The 24,549-nt window shown below is 43.6% G+C and overlaps 1 protein-coding gene across 1 annotated transcript in view; it reads right to left on the bottom strand.

Moving 5' to 3' along the window:
* TBX21 (T-box transcription factor 21) overlaps positions 1-24,549 on the bottom strand; it is a 55,721-nt gene that overhangs the window by 5,348 nt on the left and 25,824 nt on the right. Inside the window, exons 2-4 of the mRNA XM_083469852.1 lie at positions 4,251-4,405; positions 495-616; positions 212-370 (exon numbers count right to left, since the gene is read on the bottom strand). Coding sequence (XP_083325978.1) covers positions 212-370; positions 495-616; positions 4,251-4,405 — 436 coding nt within the window. The remainder of the gene's footprint in view (positions 1-211; positions 371-494; positions 617-4,250; positions 4,406-24,549) is intronic.

The following is a 24,549-nucleotide window of genomic DNA, read 5'->3' as shown; positions in this document are numbered from 1 at the left end:
ACTCGAGTTTCAAATACTTTCGGCATGTTCTGAGGTTACACCGATGCTGAAATATGAAAAACCTGCACTCACAGATTCCAGGTGAATGCATACCTCAGTTCCCAAACCCTGCACAGACCAATATGACCCTCTTTCCCAGACCCGACCCGACCTCTTCTATCCCATCTGTTATCCAAACGGTGAGCAGTCGCGACTGAGATTGCAAACTCACGTCAGCATTCTGGTACGCTGTAACGGCAATGAACTGAGTCTCGGGGAAGGTGAAGGTCTGGCTACAGATGGAAGGGTGTACTTTGTCCACCTCGCCGTCCTTGGCCTCGGTGACATGTAGACGGGGCTGGTACTTGTGCAAGGACTGTAGCACGATCATCTGTCGGACAAACAGGACAAGGCACAAGATCCATGAATAACGTTATGTCAGTATATTCCATGACATTAACTCTCCTGGTTTTGTTTGTTTGGAGGAGAAAACTGATTTAGGAAGCCACCATTACCTGTGTGACATTGTTGGACGCTCCTTTGTTATTGGTGAGCTTCAGCTTCCCGAAGGAGATCTCCTGCCGCATCCAGTGGGCTCCGGTGTTGGGAGAATCTGGGTGCATGTACGTCCGATTCCCTGCCGGAAAGAGGGCATTTCTAGTAAGCATCTCTCAGCCTTATTGCCTAGGTCCAGGTCAAAGCACAGACAGCCCTAGTGTTGGTCTACACAACAAACATTTAAACTGCTTTGAAATCACTCCAGCTGGTTTGTCCTACAAAGTGTTAGGAGCTCATCCTACACTCGAGTAGGACCCTGGCAGAGACACATGCCTGATTGGCATTTTCTCTCCCTCCTGGTCTTTCGTTCGGGAGCTTCAAAAGCTTTCTTCAGTCCAAACATCACAGCGACCGATGCTAGCAGACACACTTGGGGATTCGCAGAGTCTTCGCAGCTTGCATGACAGAACCCCAGCAACTCAGCACTTTGGCTAATCTACTTTATTTACACATACACACACACAGAGCACTGCAACATGGCTCCCTCTCTCTCTAGCATCAGACAGCAAAGAGAAAGGACAAAGGACAAGAGTCCCACTTAACAGAACACAGTAACACAAACATCCTGTCTCCGTCACTTCCCACTCTGTGGAGTCAAAACATATACCGTCATGTGAAAGACCACAATCCCATGACTGCAATCATGGAGCAGGAATTCTAACACAAAGAGCCCTAAGGAATTGCTGGACTGTGGGACTGCTGAGAGCATTTCCTTAGCTCCAACAATCATGCTAAGGGTTTCTTGTTGGAAGTCGTGATAAATAAGCAGTGTTGAAAATTGTTTCAGAGCTTGTAGCATAGCACAGAGAAGCCAGGCCTGGTGCTAAGCACACTGGGGTGCACACACCTGGCTGAGCTGACCTTTCCCACCTGGCGTAATAGGATGGGTGCCAGCTGGCTGCTCAGTTCCTGTCCAACTATGGTACTGCAGGTGGGTAAGTCTATGATCATGAGAGGCTGGCAGCTGCAGCAGTGCAGGCAATGGAACTGGGCACATAGCAGCAGCAGCAACAACAACTGGGGACAGTCATTGCTGCGGGTTTCATCTATGCCCCCCACCCCTGCATTATGGAGCCAGGCCCAATAGGAAGCAAATTGATGACCTGGTCCAAGATAAGATCACAACCGGGACTATCATTTCAGATTCCCGTTGCAGGTGGAAGAGGCAAGAATCACAGCAAAATTTAAATGCCTGCTGTTGGACAGATGGAAGATTAAACGTAAGTCGCTGCATAGAATTTAGAAGGGGGTCAGCGGCTGAATCTCTCAAATATAAAGCAAAATCCCAGCAAACCAAGGTGGTGTAAGGAGTGTACAACGTAAAAAGCAAAATAAATTTTGTGTGTGTGTACTTGGAAAGGGTTTAACGATTCACATGGATTGATCTGTAAAATAAATTTACTGAAAGTGAATTATATTTCATTTGGTTATTTGTTCACTGTGTGTGTGTGTGTGTGTGTGTGTGTGTGTGTGTGTTTCTTCTTAAACTTACATCCTGCCCTTTATGTACAGAGAACTTCAAGGACTGTTAACATTATAAACCATTCAAACAATAAATGCTCAAGAAATTGAATTAAAAATGGCAGAGTTAATACACCACAGCAGGCTAAAACTATGTTCAGCTAATATTTAAAAAGCTCTGGGAAAACAAAAGAAGGCCTTTGCTTGGCACGCAAAGAACATGAGTGTATAACGTCAGGCAAGTTTCCCTGGAGAGAGCATGTAGTTACATTCTTGAGCTTTAAAAAGAAAGGTACCAGCATTCAAGTTAAATGGAGAGTCATGTCCTCTGCCCTGGATGCTCAGCTCTTAATACTAAATGCATGGGGTGCAGACTAGTGGTTTAGGTAGTGGCAAAGGAAATGCACAACGTTATCGAAACGTTGGTTCTGTGCAAAGCACTGTGCTTTAACAAGGAAGCGATTCAGTTTCTTCTCTGGACCACCAGGTGGGGCTGTAGCTCCTGAGAATGGGGAGGTGGGGGCGCTGCAGAGCAAACAGGGCAAAGGCAGCAGCTGCTGGACTTAAAAAAGAAGAAGATATACTGTGATTTCATTTCCAAAAGTATTTGGTTAGATTTAAATAAACTTCTTTTTTTTTTAAAAAAAAGTTAAAACTGTTGTGATGCCTTTGTTCAAAAGTTCTCTGTGAATGCTCTAAACTGCCCTGGGTATGTAAGACTTGAGGATTAAAAAAGTTGAAGTAAATAAATTATCAATTAAATAAAAGGGAATCCACATTACGGGAAAACAAAAGTCTCCCCACCCACCCACTGCTCAGCAAATTCATGCGTAGGAGAAAAGGGGGGGTGGACTTCAGAACTTTCCCTTGCTAAATTCATTTAGGGTCGAATTAAAAACTGCCACCAAGAACGAAGGGTTGAATTTGGACTCCCGCCGAAAAAGGTCTTAAATAACCCAGCTAGATTAGAATAATTTCCCATATTCAAAATTCTTCAAATTTTCCCATGGTTAGAACTTTCATATACAACTTTTTGGAGGAGAGTCATTACGTTGAATTTGGCGCAAGATTCACACGTGAAGTAGAAGTAAATGCAAGAAAGCCCACAAGAATTTGCAGAGTGCTTTCCCCTCACTTTGCTCGAGTCCTGCAAAACCTAGATGTTGCTTCTCTGTCTGGCTCATTTCCACGCAGCCTGGCAGTATAAGGCCCCGAGTAATTTAACAGTTGTTGTTGGGGGCAACATTTAGCTGGTATTTGTGTCATCACAGAATTGTAGAGCTGAAAGAGACCATGACGGGTAATCTATTCCGTCCTCCTGCGATGCAGGAATCTTTTGCCCAACATGGGGCTCGAACCCACAACTCTGAGATGAAGAGTCTTATGCTCTGCCAACTGAGCTACCAAGGTGGATTATTCTTTTATTTCTATCATTTAGGCTAAATTGTTAGTGAAATGTTTAGCCTTAGTGTGTATTTGTTAATATGAGCTCTTCAATTGCCAATCTAATTTTTTAATGACAATTTAAATGGTGTTATGTTTTGCAACGGCTGGTTTTCTTGAAATGGCACTACATTTTAGAGCCACTGTGACATAATGGTTAGAGCATTGTACCAGGACCTGGGAGAGCAGGGTTCGAATCCCCACTCAGCCATGAAGCCCCTCGGGCCAGTCACTGCCTCTCAGCCTAACCTACCTCACAGCGTTGTTGTATGGCTGAAATGGGGGAGGGGGGAGGAGAACGATATACACCACCTTGAGATCCTTGGAATATAAAGGTAGTGTATAAGTGTAACAAACAAATGACTAAAAATAATTTTTTATTACACAAACTTTCCTGATGTGAGCTGCTTTCTGAGAATGGTTTACCATGGGAAAACATATATAAAGAAACTAGCCATGACGAAGGAATGAAGGGGGAATAAAGGAAATGTGTTCTGTAGCAATGTTTTTCCTCAGATGATGTTGGACTACAATTCCCATCGCCTCTCTCCCCTGACCTGGCTGGGGATGATGGGAACTGTAGTCCAACAACATAGGAAGACCTAAGTTGAAAGAACACTTGTCAATAGGAAGTGGTCAAAAAACTGTGGCAAGATTTCAAGCACTGGGGAATTCAAAACTTTGCTGCTGTTCTGTGACATTTTGGTTAGTCCTAATAAAAGTCATGGCCCAACTGTGGATTTTGTAGATTCCCTACCCATGGGCTAATATGTCTAACTCTGCACTGGAAGATAATTCCTCCCTCATACCTGGCATATTTCCTTCTGCTTTGCCGCACTGCACCCATTTCCCGCCTTGGTATCGCCAATGGTGTTGATCCACTAACACAATGTCCACAAAGATGCTGTAATGGGCGACAGGGTCCAGTCCAGAGATGTTGAAGCTCAGAAATGGGAACATCCTCCTAAACAGTGTTGCGGAGGGAAGGGGAGAGAAAAAACACAACCATTTGTAAAACAGGAATAAAATAGCCCCACGTTGCTGGGTTGGTTGTTTTGAGGTTAAGGCACAAGAAGTTTTCGAAATGAATGCATTAACATCATTTGTTAATTCAAACTGCAGTCCCTACGCAATTATTCAAACTGGAATAACCACATAAACACTGCCTCAGAGCAAAATAAGTCTGTGAAACCCCAGCCTTCTGCCTCCAGACTGTGACCAGGCAGAAGCTCAAAGAGCACGATGGAGATAATAAACCAAAGATTGTAATCTTCAGCATCTCAGTCATATTGTACTTCTGAACATCAAATTTTCAATACGGTGGAGATAAACAAGAGATCAAACTTTCATCTTTGGCTAGCTGGGTGAATGGGCGCTGCTAGAGCGCTCTCTCTTGCATTCGTCTGAAAACCCTGTCTTAAAAAGCTTACCATCACGTCTAACTTTGAGACAATGAACTCCAACCCATGAATTTACATGAAGGGGAAAGAAAAAGCTACAAGTGTTCGGCTTGATTCCATGAACTCAGATATTCGGAACAAGAAGACTGGGCTTGCCCACACTTCCATGTGTCTCACGCCTAAAATCATAGAGTTGTAGAGTTGGAAGGGACCCCAAGGGTCCTCTAGTCCAACCCCATGAAGAGTTTTCTGCTTCACCCACACTTTCTAGGCACAGTTTTCCCTGTGCCCCACTTGTTTCCCAGGGAAAAGCTGCTCTTTACTGCGAAATCGGAGCAAACGTCAATCCAGAGAAAACCTGAATTGTTGTTTGCTGCGATTGAGCACTAAAGAGCAGGTTTTTTGGGGGAGGGCACATGGAAGCAGCGGGACAAGAAGAATTGTGGGAAAGCCCTTACACCACTTGGACTGCAATCCCATACATACTTAACAAGAAACCATCCACATTCATCTCAGTGAGACTTACTCCTGAGTAGATATGCATGGGATTGCACTGTTATAACCTCTCCCATTGTTTATCTAGGCTTGATAGTCTATGCAGGAGGAGGCAGAGGGCCTTACCTTCCAAACACAGAAAGGAAGAACTCCTTGGGAGGAAGAACGGTGGATGTGGAGGAGGTAACTAAGGTTTACATTGACTTTAGATTCAAAGCATAGTTTTCCCCAAAGAATCCAGGAAACTGCAGTTTGCTTAGAATGCTGGGAACTGTTGCTCTGTAAACTACCATTCTCTAGGGAAGCCAGGACTGTTAAAGTGTACAAATGTGATTTAAATGTGTGGTGCGGACATAAACCTACGTTGCCTTGTTTGGATTCCATTGTTCCACCAGATAATTTGAGGGTGCGTACGGGACATCAAGATGATTTCTTTCCTCACAACAGCCCTGTGAGCAAGTGATCTCTGTGTGATAATTCAAGCAAATGGCAATACATTTTTTTTTTCGTCTGCTTCCTTGGAATCGTCTGGAGGGGCCCATAAAACCCCCCAGGAGTCTTTGTGGCTCAAAGCTTAAGCAGGGAAGCGGAGCCTAAATGCTTATCCCACAGAGGCCTGTTGTAGTAATAAGGGGGGCAGCCTGGGTTCTAATACTGTGTGGAAGAAGCCCTTTGACTCCTTATCTCTTCCCACAGGAGATAATCTTGTCTGTATTCCAACTGGCTTCATCAATTACTGCACCCAGCCCTAATAGTTCAGTGCTATGATCTACTTTCCAGCGGTCAATATATTTCCAGGACATTCCCCCCCCCCACACACACACTCCCAGCAGAACAGCTCCATCCAAATGACACACGCTCCATCTTTTCGTTCTAAGCGGCTTGAAGTGACGGCGACAGATGCAAAAACAGCTCTGTTTCCTTCTTACCCCCCCTGACCTTTACCAAATTCTCTACCTCGCCACTTCCCTCTTGCCCCCCCCCCGGCCCCCACCCAATCCCTCTACCTCACTCCCCTCCCCTCCACTAGCTTCCGGTTCAGAAATAGACGCAGCTTCTATTTTCAGAGAAAGCGAGAAGGGGACAGAAAGAGAAAAAGACTTGGGACGGATGGGGAGGATACCTTTGGATATCTGAGGTGGAAAATTCGAAAGATAATAGGGTGGCCTTATTTCAAAAAAATGAAAACCAGGACACCCTGAAAGTTGCTGAGCTGGTTTTTTTTTTAAAAAGGAAACCACCAAAAGTTCCGCCTTTGAAATCCAGGTAATGTTTGGGAAAATCCGGATATATGGCAGCTCTAAATGACATTCCACCCCACTCCCTGCCATGTAACACACAGAGATGCACACACAGTCGAAGCCGCAAAGAGTTTGAAGGCAGCCCTGTATAGCTTTCAATGTTTGATGTCTCATTGTGTTTTTATATTCTGTTGGAAGTCGCCCAGAGTGGCTGGGGCAACCCAGTCAGATGGGCAGAGTAAATAATAATAATAATAATAGCTAATAAGAAGAGCCCCAAACACAGCAATTGAAAGCACCTAGGCTTCCCCCAACTGGGAACTGTAGTTTGCTGAGGGTGAAGGGAATTGTAGCTCTGCGAGGGAGTAAACTACAGTTCCCATGATTCTTTCGAGGGGGAGCAATGTGCTTTTAGTGTGCTTTACATTTATGGCGTGTACCTAACCCCCGTCTAAAGAGTCCGCCCCTCCCTAGAAGTTTATTGGGCTGATAGTTCTAGACTCATGGGAGTCAATGGACATGACTAACGTAGGCCCATTGGTTTCAATGGGTATACCCTTGAGTGGAACTTACTTGTATACAACCCAACTTTTCATTCCTAACACACTGATTGCAGACATTATGTAAAAGCCCCACTGAACTGGAGCTTCATTGCAATGGTTTGCGCCAGTGAACTGGGTCAGGCTTATGCAAATCCCACCCTTTTGGGTGACTAAAATCTGCCCACGGGGGAAGGTGCCTCACTCTGTTCCAGCTTTGTTTTAAAAAAATACCACGGCAGTGTACCATAAAATCATTAACGCATCATAAAGTTATAAAAGCGTAGAATACAGAACCAAGTCACCAACACTGTATCAAATTAATTATTTTTAAATGGGCAGTGAAACAAAAAACAACATCTATGGGGGAGGAGGGAGAGAAAGGGAAGTGAAACTTGGCCACAGCCTTCCCAAACTTTGGTGCATTTCTGTTTAAATGACACGCGCCCTTTATAAATTTTCACATACACCTATACATTAGCATATGCAAATATGATGCAAATCTTGACCTCTATTTAGTTATTAAATAAAATGCATGTGCCGCTTGATTATAAAACACTGAAATTTAATATAAAACATTGAAATTGTCAGTTGAAAAAAACCCAGTTGAAAAACTGGTCTTTACAAATATTCAAAAGAATATTGACATCGACAGCAGCTAAAAGGAAATAAAACACATGTAACTTCTACATGTCTGGATGGGCTTCCGGAAACAAAAAATGTTTTAAGCAGATTTTGCCGGATATCAGTATGTGCTTTGCCTCTTATTTGGCGGTTCAAATATGTCCCGCCCCCCCTGCCCCCCCGCCATCTAACACTATCCATAAGTGAGGTTGGGATGGAAGGAAAGGAGAATGCAAAATGTATTTTGCTGCTGATAAATTGGGGTGGGGTGGGGGAAGAGGAACTGGAGTGATGAAATATAAATGATGAGGAGGATTTTCCCTCCTGCTACAGCAAGAGGTGTTTTAAAAAAAACCTTAGATATATACAGTATACTAAAAATACGAAGCTTCATATATGACTAAAACATAAATTATTAGGAAAGTTTAGTCATAGATTTGCAGTCATCGTGCTTAGGCACAAGAGGTTGGTTTGGAATGTCCATGAATCATCTCTTAATGCCAAACCAAAACACCTTCCAGTCGCCTCTGTAAGCCCCCAAACCAGTCAGAAAATGGCAGACCATTTCTGGTATGTGTACATTTAGTGTGGATCACTGAGTATGAGCTAAGGAAAAAATTAACAGCCAGGTTAATAGCCCCTCCAGCCACCCCCAATTCACCCACCCACAAATAGAAATAGATTTTGCCATTTTAATAAGGTGGTGAGTGGCATTTTCCGCTCTACCTTGCAGTCGACACCACTGTGTAGGACCATCCTAGGTGGGCTCCATGAACAGAGGTGGGGCAGTCTTGACTTGCCCCACATTCAGTACGGCACCCACAATCTTCCCCAAAATTAAATGAGTAGCAGTTTCGCTGTGATGCAAATTTCCTGATCCTGCTCAATGCTTTAGTATTGAATTATCTCATGAGAAATTCCCTGGAAGAGGTGCTGCAACGTGGTATTATCTAAGTCACACTTGAGTGTAAGTGGACAGAGTAGCTTGCCCTGGTTCCTATGTAAACAAGTAGCGGCTCAGTTAGGCCATTTTAGGAGTAGAAGTGAGAGCTGGACCATAAAGAAGGCTGATTACCAAAGAATTGATGCTTTTGAATTCTGGTGCTGGAGGAGACTCTTGAGAGTCCCATGGACTGCAAGAAGATCAAACCTATCCATTCTTAAGGAAATCAGCCCTGAGTGCTCACTGGAAGGACAGATCCTGAAGCTGAGGCTCCAATACTTTGGCCACCTCATGAGAAGAGAAGACTCCCTGCAAAAGACCCTGATGTTGGGAAAGATGGAGGGCACAAGGAGAAGGGGACGACAGAGGGCGAGATGGTTGGACAGTGTTTTCGAAGTTACCAGCATGAGTTTAACCAAACTGCGGGAGGCATTGGAAGACAGGAGTCCCTGGCGTGCTCTGGTCCATGGGGTCACGAAGAGTCGGACACGACTAAACAACAACAGAAGCAGATTTGGGGGTGGGGGAAGGAGATGCAGGGCTTAGGTAGCCCGGAGATCTGTGAAAATCAGGTGCCCCAGCATAGGTGAGTGGACATTTCCCCCACTACGACAAATCCACCACAAACCACAGGATCTTGTGACACCTTAAAGACAACCCCAATTTCTCTGAACATGTGGAAAAATAGTATCTTTGATATAGCGATGTCTGAGCATCTCACCACACACAGGAAGGCAAATAAAGGCACAACAAATAGAGACACCTTCCAAGAAACGTGGGCCCCTTTCTTTAGCTATGTTAATGACCAAAATCAAGACTTTCTTATATCAGCTGCCCAATATTCTCAGTGGAGGGGTCATGTTAAGTAATATGTTTGAATTTTGACTGTGTAAGTGCATGTCTAGAGACAATGGAAAAAACAAACACTGCTGGCTAAGGGTTTAACTGTCATTTTATTTGTGTTTGTTTAAAAACCCAAACAAATTTTAGACATTTGCTTGTGCGGACTTAAAAGACCTAACAGACTATTGCCATTTTGCGAGTGGGATTCATTCACATACCGGCAGGTTCAGGTTCTGCAACAACAGTCAATTTGGTGCTCTAGCGCAACAAACCAGTATCAAAACCTGGACTTTTTGTAATAAGGAAAGTGAGGGGAACGTGCAGCAGAAAGTATGGGATATTTGCTTAACCCAACATCACACAACCTCCCTGCAAACCAATCAGAATGAACACTCAATAAACTGGTCGTTTGGAAGCGCCCCAATATCCTGCAAGACTCTTCATTGTTCAAAATATACTTTCACCCGACAGTTCAGACTTTGCTCGCTGCCTCAAGAAAATGCGCTCACAAGCTACACAGCATTTATTACATTTTATTTAACACCCACGAGAAATAGACATACTTGAAAGGAAAAAAATCAGCATTCCTCCAAGGCTCCCTATTGTACAGATTCAATGGGTGCCTAATTTATAAAATCAAGTGGTTTGGCTCTGCCCAGGACTACCCTTCTCCTTAATCCCAGATATGCAGATGGGCTTGATTCAACAAGGGCTCTGGGACAACCTGGAAACCTGTTTTCAGAGTCAGGGTTTAGGCCTGGTGTGCATGTAGGCATAACAAAGAAGTGTCTCTGACCATGTGCAGAGAGTGCATGACTCAACAGTTTACAGTGGTACCTCAGGTTACATACGCTTCAGGTTACATGCGCTTCAGGTTACAGACTCCGCTAACCCAGAAATAGTACCTCGGGTTAAGAACTTTGCTTCAGGATGAGAACAGAAATTGTGCTTTGGCAGCGTGGCGGCAGCAGGAGGACCCATTAGCTAAAGTGGTGCTTCAGGTTAAGAACAGTTTCAGGTTAAGAACGGACCTCCGGAATGAATTAAATACTTAACCCGAGGTACCACTGTAGTTGGTAAATTACCATAAAGGCAAATGGCTATTTTAAACCAAAACCAAAACCACCAGGGCTGTAAGCACCACACTTAATTAAACAAATTAAAGTTTTAATTGCAGGTTGACATTCTCCCTCGCCCTGGTTTTTTTTTGGGGGGGGGGCACTGTGATGATGGCAAACGCGTCCCAAGGCATGTTATGAATGCACAGACACTTTGCTTTAAGTCAGGGGTGTCCAAACTTTTTTCAAAGAGGGCCAGATTTGATGATGTGAACATGCATGAGGGTCTACCAAAGTTGTTGACCTTTTTTTAGGATTTAAGTTGTTGACCTTCTTTTAGGATTTTTCACCAGGAATTAACTGCCGCAAGCAGGTCTGGATTCACTCAGTGCCCCTGGGCTGGAGGCCATCTTTGAACCTTCATGGCATTTTATTCCACAGAAGAAAAAAGGCATATGTCATAAATGGAATAAGTAAAACTGTTAGGACACTGTTGGTTGTCTGTAGGAAGCAAGCCTCACAGAGGAGCAGTGCTTCTTCTTGAATGAACTCCGATACAAAAAAAAAAAAGAAATCAACAGTGAATAGTCCATTCAGAAGTAAGTCCCTTGAGTTCATTGGGATTAACCTCCCCAACACACGTAAGTGATGGTGATCATTATCAGTGGGGTTTTTTTCCAGGGGGTACTCAAGGGTACACAGTACCACCACTTCTTTTTAAAACTAAAGTTTATTTTCACATTTTACAGAACGTAAGAAATATTATTTCATACATTTAATGTGGATGTTGACTCTCCCCCCCCTTTCTCTGGTTACATAAATTGCCTCTTCTTTGTTTTGCATCTCCACCACCTAATTATAATTAATCACTTATATTCAAAATGTTAACATCGCAATATGGGTGTGTTTATGTTAATCCTGCCAATGTTTTAAATTGTTTACAATAATTCTTTAAATATAAATGATCCCTGCTTTTTATTAAAATTCTCTCTTCTTGATTTCTTAATCTTTTTGTTGTTGTTAAAAAGTATGGCACTTACTGCAGCAACTTCATGGTAAGTACTGGCACCTATTTTTCCTAGGGAACAAGCACCGATTATGATTATATGGTGCTTATTTTTGTACACCGCCCATCTGACTGGGTTACCCCAGCCACTCTGGGCTACTTCCAACAGAATATATAAAACCTAATAAAACATTAAACATTAAAAACTTCCCTTTGCAGTGCTGCCTTCAGATATCTTCTAAAAGTACCATCACACTGACATCAGTTGGGACCTGCTGCTATTATCATCATCATCATCATCATCATCATCATCATTATTCCCAATGGAAAAACCAGTGCTATTTGAAGCTTGCCTGTTCTTCTCTCCAAAAGAAATGGACAGTTTTTTTATTTACAGCACTTCCAACTCCAAAAGAAAGTTCCTTTTAAAAAACACACCACCCCCAAAACTGATCATAAACATTCCCCCTACAATTCTGAGTCTACAAAGTTTCCAATCACCGTATAACACAATGGGGAGATTTTATCAATTTTTGCATTGGGAATCAAACACAGAATCCACGCCAGCTACTCCTGAAGGTTGCACGTTTGAAATGGAAAAGGGGTAAAACTTCTAAAGAGCAAACTAATTTCGTGGAATCAGAAGTTTCCTTCTTGCCAGCTGATGCACAACCAACTCTCCTTTCCCTCTTCCCTTGCAGACACAAACACACACCTGACCCCCCCCCCCCGCCAATCTGGGAGCATCTCTATGCAAAAAGAAGTAATCCATTCTTCAATGGTCTCCCCAGGGAAGGCTAGGTCAATATTTTAATACTATTAAACAGTACATTTAAATCCCAAGAGGAAACAGCCCATCCCGGAGGCAGGATTGAAGGTCCTGCTGGGCCGCAGAAAGGAACAGCAAGTCTTGCCGTTCCTGGTTTACCATTTTCTGACCAGTTCCCTCAGCCTGACACACAAACGCTGTGTGCCTGGCCCATTAAACCCCATTCAAAAGTCACAGGGACGTACTAATATGCTACTGAGATCAAGAAAAACGCTTTGCCATTAGGAAATAAAGCCTAAAGAAAAGTTTGCTTTTCTTCCTCTTCCCTTCCAACCAGTGTTCCTTTTGTGACATGTCTCTTAGCCTGCAGAGACTGTCTTGATATCAGCTATCATGAGCCCTTCTGAGAGCCTTTTATCCAGCCAAAGAGCAGGGTAAACAACAAATACTTTAAATAAATAAATCCAGAGATTTTGGTTGGAGGTCAGGTTTGAGTTCCAGCACCTTTAAAACAAAAACAAAACAAAAACCCACAGGTTTTTTTCCTCTTGTCCCCACCTATTCCAGTGACAGGATTACCCCCATTGTGTAGGAGTTCTGAAGTTCTGTAATTAGAGATGTTGAGGTCCAACCCAGCTAGGTGAAATCAGAGATTTTGCACATCTAAAAATTACATTGAGGGAGGACCTTCATCAGTCAAGCAAGTCAGCAGAAAAGTTAAAAAATAGAAAAGTCTAAGAGGTTTCAATTAGAAATATTTAAGTGATTTGTTTTAATAAAAAGATTTTAAGGATCACAAATAAATGTAAAGGATCCCTGGGCGATTAAGTCCAGCCAAAGGAGACTATGGGGTTGTGGCGCGCATCTCGCTTTCAGGCTGAGGAAGTCAGCGTTTGTCCACAGACAGCTTTCCGGGTCACGTGGCCAGCATAACTAAACCGCTTCTGGCGCAACGGAACACCGTGACGGAAACCAGAGTGCACGGAAACACCATTTGCCTTCCTGCCGCAGTGGCACTTATTTATCTACTTGCACTGGTGTGCTTTCGAACTGCTAGGTGGGCAGCAGCTGGGACAGAGAAACGGGAGCTCACCCCATTGCATGGATTCAAACTGCTGACCTTCTGATCGACAAGCCCAAGAAGAGGCTCAGTGGTTTAGACCACAGCGCCACCCACATCCCCAGATCACAAATACCTTGTCAACAGCCAGGCTAGAAGGCGAGGACCAGAGCAACACATACCCTGTTTTCTGCCAATCTTGGAAGTCACATCCCGGATGCCCTTTTATCTAATTCCAGAGGTGTGTGGGTTGTTTGTGGTCCTGCGGCGGAGAGGAGAAAGGATTCTGCACTTGCTCAGAGGCATCTCGTATTTTTTCTGATGGAGCAAAGCCCTGGCATCTAAAGCAAGTTCCAGGGTAGAACCGTAGTCCAAATTATAGCTTTGTGGCAGGGACCGTTTTGCCCTTGCAGATTAACAAGAGACAAGGAGCATTGAGGATCACTCATGGGTGTACAGTGGTACCTCTGGGTTAAGTACTTAATTCGTTCCGGAGGTCCGTACTTAACCTGAAACTGTTCTTAACCTGAAGCACCACTTTAGCTAATGGGGCCTCCTGCTGCTGCTGCGCCGCCAGAGCGTGATTTCTGTTCTCATTCTGAAGCAAAGTTCTTAACCTGAAGCATAACCTGAAGCGTATGTAACCCAAGGTACCACTGTATATCTAAACAGGGGGTTGTTTCTGTTCAGAATGTCTGCCTCCATATTGCATGCCCTTGAATTTATGGAAGAAGCCTGTGTTGGTCCTCAAAATCTGGTGCGCTGTGCCATCAAATGGGCACCAGCAGGAATTCCAGTAATGAAGGGGGCAAAGAGAAAAGAGAGAGTACGTAATCGTCATCCTGGTTTTATCCTTAAGAGACTGACAACTGGAAGGTGTGGGGGTGGAGAGGAAATTAATACATGGCCAAGAATCACGTATTCTTTAACTGCCGAGTCATATTTTCCATGGACCTTGCACGGGTCAGAGGACAACCGCTCAGCCAGTCTCCCAAAAGCAGGGAAATTTTCTGTAAGGCTGCATATTTCACAAGTGGAGTCATTATCCATGCATTCCCTCTTCCTATGGTCTCCGAAGGGTAAGGATGCTCAGTCAAAGCCTTTTGGCTTTAGCCCAGAACTCTCAGCCTCACCCTCCCAATGTACAGAATAGTGGCTAGGGCAGAATTAACGTGTTGTCATAGATGGACAACCAGCTGCAATAATACCAATGGTCTAGTTTACCAGGATACGGTGGGGTGAAAACTGCACAAATAAAGGCATGTTTATTACCACTGCTGCTAGTACTACTAAAGTTATTAAAAATACTGTTTTGGCCATGTCAGATTTTACAAGACAAAAGGCCTTCAGGACACATCAAGGGTTATATAGAAAATAAACGGATTGTGCATTTACAGGTTGGAAAATGCCGTGTTTTCAAAGAGGAGAATGGAAAGCAGACAGCTGCTGTGGTTTGTAACTTTGATATCACCTCCTTGACAAGGCTTTTGTTTCACAATATGACAGGTCAAAACTACATGAAACTTACACCTGGCCTAACCCTAGTTCTTCTCTTTTGTTTTCAAGAGTTTTGATTACTTGGTGATGAGGTGATTTGTTGATGAGACTTAGTGATAGGAGCTGGGCTATTCATGTGATTATTCAGTGAGCAGAAAAAGCACTCTCTGCATGGTCAGGGGCACACTCCTATTCCTTCATATTGAGACTGATTAAGTCCTGTTTTTGGGGATCAATATATCTCTGACATTTTGAGACCCTATTTCCCCCATCCCAGGTCATACCAAACAGAATGGAAGAGGGGGAAATATCAGGATGGGGCGGTTGTCCTTTCCAAAATGGCAAATCATATCTATAAACGTTCTCTGTTCCACCTACTAAAAATATTGTTGCCTCTGAAAAACGTACTAAACAATTAAGAGCGAAATATTAATTAGGAATATGACTTCGAAGCCTGCTGCTTTGGATTCATCACCTAAGAGGAAGGATCTTACAGCCAGGAACTCACAGCTCATTATGAATAGACCTCCTGGGTTTTAAGTTACACATTTAAAGTGGAACTGGTGTTAAAGAGACAAAACTCCCTTGGTCTTCTGGGAGACATCCAACTAGAATGAAGATTCATTTGCCAATCGTTCCATAGTTATGAAGCAAAACTGACAATAACTGCAAGAATGAACGTCATGTTTATATCTGGGTCCCCCCCTGAATGTAAACATTATAGAATAATAATAAAATGAAAAATAATGTTATCTCCCACCCCACCTCTAGTGACCTGACAGAAGAATAGTACAGTTGTATCACACAGTACAGTGGTACCTCGGGTTACATGCGCTTCAGGTTACATACGCTTCAGGTTACAGACTCCGCTAACCCAGAAATAGTACCTTGGGTTAAGAACTTTGCTTCAGGATGAGAACAGAAATTGTGCTCCGGCGGTGCTGCAGCAGCAGGAGGCCCCATTAGCTAAGTGGTGCTTCAGGTTAAGAACAGCCCTCCGGAACGAATTAAGTACGTAACCAGAGGTACCACTGTACTAGTCTGACTGGGGAAGATGACCCGCTCTCAAGAGTGTTTTCCCTGTATAGTCGTATCTTGGTTCTCGAATTTAATCTGTTCTGGAACTCTGTTCGACTTCCCAAAACGGTTTGAGAACCAAGGTGTGGCTTCTGATTGGCTGCAGGAGCTTCCTGCAGCCAATCGGAAGCTGTGCCAGACGTCCGGCTTCCAAAAAACGTTCAGAAACTGGAACAATCACTTCTGGTTTTCAATCGCTTGGGAGTCAAAACGTTTGAGTTTAAAGGTGTTCAGCTTCCGAGGTTCCACTTTAATACATCAGTAATTGTCTAGAGACTGTTTCAAACCTGTAAGGTCGCTTCCAGATGACCTATTTATTGAGTATTCATCCTGATTTGTTTGCAGGGAGATTAGACGGTGTTGCCTATTTAATGAGCATTCATTCTGATTTGTTTATGGAGAAGTTAGATGATGTTGGGTCAAGGCAAGTGTTATTTCATGCTTTTCAGGAAATTTCCCACCTCACTTTACCGGTCACAAAAAAGTCCATTCATTTGGGAAAGCAGGTTAGTTGTGAAAGACCTCCCAATCAACTATAGTTGTGCAGCCTGAATTTGCCAGAAGGTGACTGAATCCCACCCGAAAATTAGAAGCAGAATAGGAAGTGTCCTAAATTTCCAGCTTTTTTTGCAAAATGGAAATAACAAAAGGGAAGGGAAGAGAAACATAAACCATTAGTCTTACAGCTGATGTATCTGAAACCTTTACTTCCTCCTCCTTTTTGGACTTTGAGGGTTCTGTTGTTGTTGTTTTTATTATGTAGGTACGTATTGTAATAGCTCTATCAATACTCCTGCTGCTAACAAATGAATAAATGAGCAGAAGAAAAGGACTGGCACAAAGCTTTCTAACTAACCAATTCAGTCTGGTCAGCTCAGAGGGACCTCAAAGGAGCTGCATCAGACAGGAAGCATGCATATATAAAAAAAGAACAGGAGGTTGCCAGCATACGAACGGAAATGTATGTTGTCTTCTCAAGTTTCCCAAACCATCACTGAGCTATCAGGGATGTTTTAAATGTAACCACAGCCCGGGTAAGAATGCGGAAAAAAATTAGCGCAAGCTTCTGAGAGTCACATGCTTCTGTATCCACCAATAAAGGAATGCTTATCTTATCAATCATCTGACTTTTTGAAAAGAATCTGGTTAAATCTGCAAACTACAAAGGACTTGGTATAGATGCCTTGTTTGGATATTCAAAACAATGTGATCAAACTTAACAGTTCAGTTGTACACAAAAACTACCACTCACTGACAAAAGGAAAGGGCATCCTTAATATTTTCTTTTTCTTTTTTAAGTCCCTTTTATGATCATACAACAATTTGGCCCTTGTTTAAAAAAATGGGGATGTGTTGCTTAGATTTACCCCTGGTTATTTTTAGTTGATTAAAAGGCTGCAGTCCTACATTCTTACTAGGTTGCAAGTCCCACTAAAACTGAACAGGACTTAGTTCAGAGTAGACATACATAGGCCTGCGCTGTAAAACAGGTTCTTAAAATTATTATCCTGACCAATTAAGCAATTAAATTTATCAATGGTTAAATCTGGGGATCATCTGTATCACAACTATTTTTTGGTAAAAAGTTTTTATACACAGAATTGTGTTTAAATGTTTGTATAGTTTTTATACATTTAATTATTTTATTTATCGGACTGTTTTTAATTGCTATTGCCCTTGGTTTATGGTTGTAACCATTTTATAACTGGATATTGGTTTAATGTGTGTTTCAGTTTTGTAAACCACTTTGTGATTTTATTTATTTTTTAAAAAATGTAAGCAGCATAGAAATGGTATCAGAATAAAATAAAATCAACAGATATTTTATTATTGTAAACCTGCCCTTGGTATCTTGTGGTGAAGGGCAGATAAGCTATCTAATAAAACAATGAATGAATGAATGAATGCATGCTGCAGTCGATCTGATTTCCAATCCCAGATGGGAATCTGTGGTCATCTGCCAGGATCTCAGCACCTAGCAGGCCTCACTGCTGATGCCTGCCCTGGCCCTCTGAATATTGTTGAACAGTTGGCTCTGGCTGGCATCTTAATTTTCTACAATGCCCTGGACATAGCATCCTTCTAGGGAGCTACAGAAAACGTCAGTTTGATGCAGCCACTCATCCGCCAGGTAAGTCCAAAGGGATCCTGGGACTGAGGGGGTGGCACATTTTGCTCAAGACTCCATCGAACCTGGCGACAGCCTTGGCTGGGGTGGGTGAGCAATGGGGGCCAAGGCTTAGAAAAAGAGGAAACTGAGATGCTTGTCATCTATGTTTTGTTTTGTTTTTTTGAAGACATAACCTGAACTGACCTCTCCTGGTTTGTTTACTAAATTATGTAAAAGAGCAGCTCTCAGAGAGGCAACAGGAAATAGGTTTGGTACTATTAGTAGCAGTTAGAGTCAGGTGTTGGGACGCAGGTGTTGGACAACAGCCAAACTGAGATGTGAAGTGGGAAATCTGCCATTGGTTCAAAGCATCTGCAATTGCTCTCAATTTTGCTTTGCGGGGGCGAGAGGTGGCTGTTTAACCTTTTCCCCATCCCATTTCCCTGACTTAAATTCCCCACCCCAACATAGCTGCTATTAGCCATGGAAGGTTCCCATGGGGGTGGGGGGAATTTAAGCAGAGGAGAAGGGTTAAACTTGTGCTGTCCAGCCCCAGCTTACCCCGATCCAGTATCAAGTCTGATTTGACCCTCAGGAACTCACATGGAGCAAGAACTATTGGACAAAGTTTTGGGAAGTTCCCTCTACAGCTATGTATAATAGTATATAAGGACGGATGTTCAAGGCAAAATAAGAGAACGTTTGATGGTTTTGAAGCAAAGGTCCACATGTCAAAAATCCGTCCTTAAGGGGCACTTTAATAGTTTAAGTAATAAAAGGAAATCTTTAAATACATTTCTTTTAGAAAGGAAATACAACCATCAGGGGCCACAGCTCACTGGTAAAACTCAAGCTTTTCCTTTGAAGGCCCCAAATTCCATCCCTGGCACATCTGGTTTGAAAGATTAGCAAGATCTGTGAAAAATTCAGCTTGAGATCCAGTCAGTCCACACTGGCATCATAGGCAAAATTACTTCCACTTTCACAGAAACCATGATTTGCATCCAAACCAGCATACAGTGACATGCACTTTGCTGCCGAACCAGGATTCAGCCCAATTCAGTTTATTGGCCCAAACAAAGTGTGAAACGGAATATCAAACTTATAAAGCGAAAACAAACCAGGTAGTAAACAAATACAAACTAACGATACCCACACAAACAAAGAACACTCCCATCTAAATGACACTCAGCAACTAATATCCATTATTACAATCTACAACATGTGGCTTTGCAGCCGCTAGCAGTTCAAAACTGGTTTGCACTCCTGGTTTGGTGGGCAAGTGCCAAGCTTAGCTTGCTGGGCTTGGATAGAATAGCATAACTATGGTTTCCATAAAAGAGAAAACCATTGATTGAAAAAGTGAGAAGAGCGTGGAGTATGAAAACACAAGATTCACTCTTGGAACACTGAACCATACTTACCTTACTAACAGTGACCATTCAACAACAACAAAAAAAGGTAGTTGCTAACACAGAACGATGGAGGGAGGGGTACGGAAATTTGTCAGGACATCTTTGTCCCTTCCGCCCAGTTCTGAACTTCCCTACTCCTGGATTGTAATTCCTGAACACTGTATCTGCTGTACTGTTACTTGCCTGAATTATAATCTCTTTCTTAAAGTAAAGGTAAAGGGACCCCTGACCATTAGGTCCAGTCGAGGACGACTCTGGGGTTGCGGCGCTCATCTCACTTTATTGGCCGAGGGAGCCGGCGTACAGCTTCCGGGTCATGTGGCCAGCATGACTAAGCCGCTTCTGGTGAACCAGAGCAGCACACGGAAACGTCGTTCACCTTCCCGCCAGAACGGTACCTATTTATCTACTTGCACTTTGACGTGCTTTCGAACTGCTAGGTTGGCTCCCGGAGCAGGGAGCGAGCAACAGGAGCTCACTCTGTCACGGGGATTTGAACCGCCGACCTTCTGATCGGCAAGTCCTAGGCTCTGTGGTTTAACCCACAGCGCCACCTGCGTCCCATAATCTCTTTCTTACTTCCAAGTACAAGCCTCTGTCTGCAGCATGTGTTGGGTGGGAGCTGGGACACATGCAAGGATTGCGGTGGGGAGCGGGTGGGGGGAAATCAAGTTTTATAGACTGAACTTTTCAGAAGGGGAGCCAAAACCCATCCCCTCTCCTCATCGCCGCACCACAGCAAAACAACAAAAAGAACTAAACAGGGCGTGTGGTGGGCTGCTGACTTCCTGAGCCAACGTTGCCAGGGGAACGTGATACGGGCCGCAATAACCACTCAGAGCCGACAAGCTTCTCAACCCCAGTACCTCCAATCCCACCTTCGCCCCTGTTGCAAACGCAGAACTTTGCAGGTGTTGTTACATCTAGTCACTTCTACTGTAGAGCACGTTCTCTGAATTTTAACCTTGCCTAACAGTGCCACCAAACTGGTTCCTGGCATGCTCATCTTGCAGACAGAGGAACTGAGGGTAACAGACTACCTACTGCCCATAGCTATACACTGGCCCCAAGTCACAACTGTGGTCTCTAGACCAGGGGTTTTCAACCAGGGTTCCGTGGTACCCTGGGGTGCCTTGAATAAAGTTAAGGGATGATGCAGGCAACATTGGCCTCTGTCCCTCTTTCCTTCCTTGCCCCCTCTGATGCCGTCTTGAGTCTCTGCCTCCCAAAGCCTTGCATGGCTGTTTGTTGCAGCAGCCCTGGCTACAAGCTCCCCAGGTGAATGGCTGGCCAGGGGTGCTTCCCAGGCCCCTGTGGGGCAGTGTGAGGAGTTACCTCTCTTTGGGGCAGGGGAGCAGCTCAGAGACCAGCAGTGACAACAGCGGCTGCCCAGAGGACTCCCAAGGAGAGGGGAGAGGAGGCTGAGGGAACCCTCCACAAGGGAAAGTGTTCAAAAAAGGGTGAGAGGCTGCCAGCTTTGAAGGCAAGGGGTGACATAACTGGGCTCCTGAGCCCCACAGGAGTGCCGCAGAAAGAATTGGTCAAGGGAGCCGCGGACTCAAAAACATCGAAAACCTCTGCTCTAGACCAAGCTCCTACCACAAATGAAGCAGATTTACCAGTGTCCTGTAACAAAGTACTTTGTCACATTTTCCTATCCCATCCGCGCAGATGCAGTGTTAAATGTACACTGCCCCACCACATCAAAGGCAGGAATATTTACATGTTTATTATATCTGCATTAAAAGTATCCATTTCACAGGCCTTTCTGTGGAAGCTCATTGCCCAATATACGCCCACTTGTCCCACTTTTGATGCACGTTACTAGCTGTTCCATTGGTTAAATCTGAAAATCACAATATTTCATCGTTGGGGGGAAATCTTTTATTAAAATGCATCCACTGATTTAGCCAGCCTCCACCCCTCCTCCAAATCATAAACTAAGGCTTAGTTATTAATCTACAGGCACAAGAACATCAGGCCTGGGTGCTAAATGTGGCCTTCTGGGCCTCTCACCCTGGGCCCTCAGGCGAGACCTTCCATTGTCCCTGCTCTGTGACCTCCTTGAGTGCTTTTGCCTGGCTGGAAAAACTTTTAACTGAAATCGTGTATCTTACTTTCCTGAATGAAGGATGGAGAGATGCGCCAATAGCCAACAGGAATGTGCCGAAAAGCTTCAAGGTGTGAGGAGGTCCTAGGCATACTCTCTGGTGGGCTCCTTCCAGTGTTGGTGGGGCCCTTGATGTTACCTAGCAGAAAAGGTTGTGACCCTGCATTTTAAATTCCCCACAATCTCCCTGACAAGAGCACCATTCTGGGGCATCGTGGGAAATCTTAGACGAAGGCTCACTGACACAGCTGCGCAGCACAGGGACCCCAGGGAGATGTGCGCAGAAACCTTTGACGTTTGACAGGGTGAACGTGGCCTAGAGTCCAATGGGAAGGGTCAAATCCAATCTTCTGCCCATGTCTGCTCTCGTCCCACCCATGTGGTCTGTCTGTGGTGCCGTCCACTAGCGGCATGCGATCTCCCACTCCCCAGAATGTTGCTCATGGCGGGGAGAGATGTGACACTTGTGCCTAAAGGAAGTTCAAAGGAGGCAAAATTTTGTCTGAATAAAACTGCCTTAGCACAACACACAGAGAGGCCTTTGGAGAGTCTCTTGATATGAGAAACTTCTGAAGTTGATTGGCAGCCACCTAGAAAACCTCTCTCTCTGGTCCCGATTTGGGACCTAGTTTCTTTAGCTGTATGTGCAAACACTCCAAGACTGCGTTTTACAAAACTTAAATAGTCAAGGAAACTATGGAACTGTATCATCTTCATGTGGTTTGGCCCTATGTCCAGGCGTTTGGACACTGCTGGATCTTCCCAAGCCCCCTAGAATGGGCTTATGTATCCGTTTCAGCGTTTCTCATTTTGCTAATCTTAAATTCAATTATTCACATTTCCACAAGAGTATGCAAGAGTATCCTCATGAACATTTATCATTCTAGTTCAAATTTCTTGTTTTTATATGCAGTTTTCATCACTATACATATTTTTGGCAAGCGTTTTCCCCAATGTATTTATGCATGTGTTAGTTTTGCTGTGCCTAATGCATGCATTTTTGTACACATTGTTTGGTTGGAGAATTGTATTGAGAATTCACAGTAATGTGCCTTTCAAAGGCGAGCCGTCTTCATGTGTTGGTTCAAGAGGTGCAAATTAGATAATTTCTCATTGCAATGCAAACAAAAATAGTATCTCTCTTAATCCTATACCCCCTAATCTGAAACCGTACCTCCTGCGAATATTTTCTACCTTTCTACGATAAAACAAAAAGAGGAGAGTGGTGTTTTGGAATTTAACTCTCAACGCTAACCTTCTGTTCTTGAGTTTTATGCCACAAAACCTCAGAAGTTTGGCAGTACTGAAGGCACAAACCTCGCGGCAACAAATCAAACACTGTATTATCAACAAAGGGGTAAAACCATTTCTTCAAACACTTCATTCAACTCCCCACCTGCACCTCCAGAGATTTTACATATGCAAGTACACACACACACACACACACACACACAGCTAGCAGCAGACTTGGGCAGAGTGCTGTCCTCTACGCAACACAGCCTCATATAAGTTTAACAATTATTTGATTCAATCTGCATACATTTCAATACAAATAAAGACAATATTTCTGAAGAAAATACAGTGGTACCTTTGTTCTCAAACTTAATCCATTCCGTAAGTCCATTCCAAAACCAAAGCATTCCAAAACCAAGGCGGGCTTTCCCATAGAAAGTAATGTAAAACTGATTAATCCATTCCAGACTTTTAAAAACAATCCCTAAAACTGAAATTTAACATGAATTTTACTATCTAACGAGACTACTGATCCATAAAGTGAAAGCAATAATCAGCAGTCACACAATCAATCATTCAGTAGCTGAACTGGGTTCCACACAGTCACAAAAACAAAACAAAAAGGAGCCACAAAAACAAAAGAATGCAAAACAAATAGCAAAAACAGGCAGACCTCAGCATAACACTTGAAAAGGATGTGTGGCACTCAAATTGGAAGCGTAACACTCAAAATGGAGCACGTTCGGCTTCCGAAAACGTTCGCAAATCGGAACACTTACTTCCAGGTTTGCAGAGTTTGGGTTCCAAGTTGTTTGAATACCAAGGCGTTGGAGAACCAAGGTACCACTGTACCTTTCTTATTTTTTAACTGCCTTCTGTGAGGCCAAGTAGGGATTTGAACCTGTGACCCGATACCCCTGCCCCCCCCCATCCTGTCCTAGTCTGCCATACTAACCACTACACTGTGCCGGCTCATGCTCTCTAAGAGCTGATGTTTAAAAAAAAGGTTAGGTATATTTGTTCGCTCCCTGAACAATGGGCAATCATCCTGCCATTGCTACTGCAGATGTGCACAGTGATATTGCCTCTGAATTGTCAAGTCAAGTCATGGTTCAGGAATGGGACCAGGCTTCCTGGGCAACAGAGATGCTTCTGCACCTAATCATGGATTACATCTGGTGCCTTCTTGGGCACATGCATAGGCCCAAGGCATAGGCAACCTTCGGCCCTCCAGATGTTTTGGACTACAATTCCCATCATCCCTGACCACTGGTCCTGTTAGCTAGGGATCACGGGAGTTGTAGGCCAAAACATCTGGAGGGCCAAAGGTTGCCTATGCCTGCCCTAGTCTTTATCCGCTATCAAACTCCCCAATTATTGCACATCCTCTGTAAGATACAAATGGAACTGAAAGGTGCTTTCAACACTTTGGGGAATATGGTGGGTACATTTTGCTATGCTCTGTCCACACGAATGGACCTGAGATAGCCTGTGGGAAGAAGGGACAAAATGTCTACATCTGCCATTTTTAAAAGTAACTTTTTTGTTTCCCAAACAGTTTTTTAAGATCAGTTTTTAAATCTACATTATAACGCTTTTTTTATCTAGGAGCTAGTGCACAATTTCTTTAAAGGCAAAATAAAAAAAATGTGTTTTAGCACTAATTAACAGATGGGGGAAATAAACAC

The sequence above is a fragment of the Podarcis liolepis genome (assembly GCF_965112155.1).
Source record: "Podarcis liolepis genome assembly, chromosome: 13".
NCBI lineage: Eukaryota > Metazoa > Chordata > Lepidosauria > Squamata > Lacertidae > Podarcis > Podarcis liolepis.
This window is presented reverse-complemented; position numbering and strand designations above follow the sequence as displayed.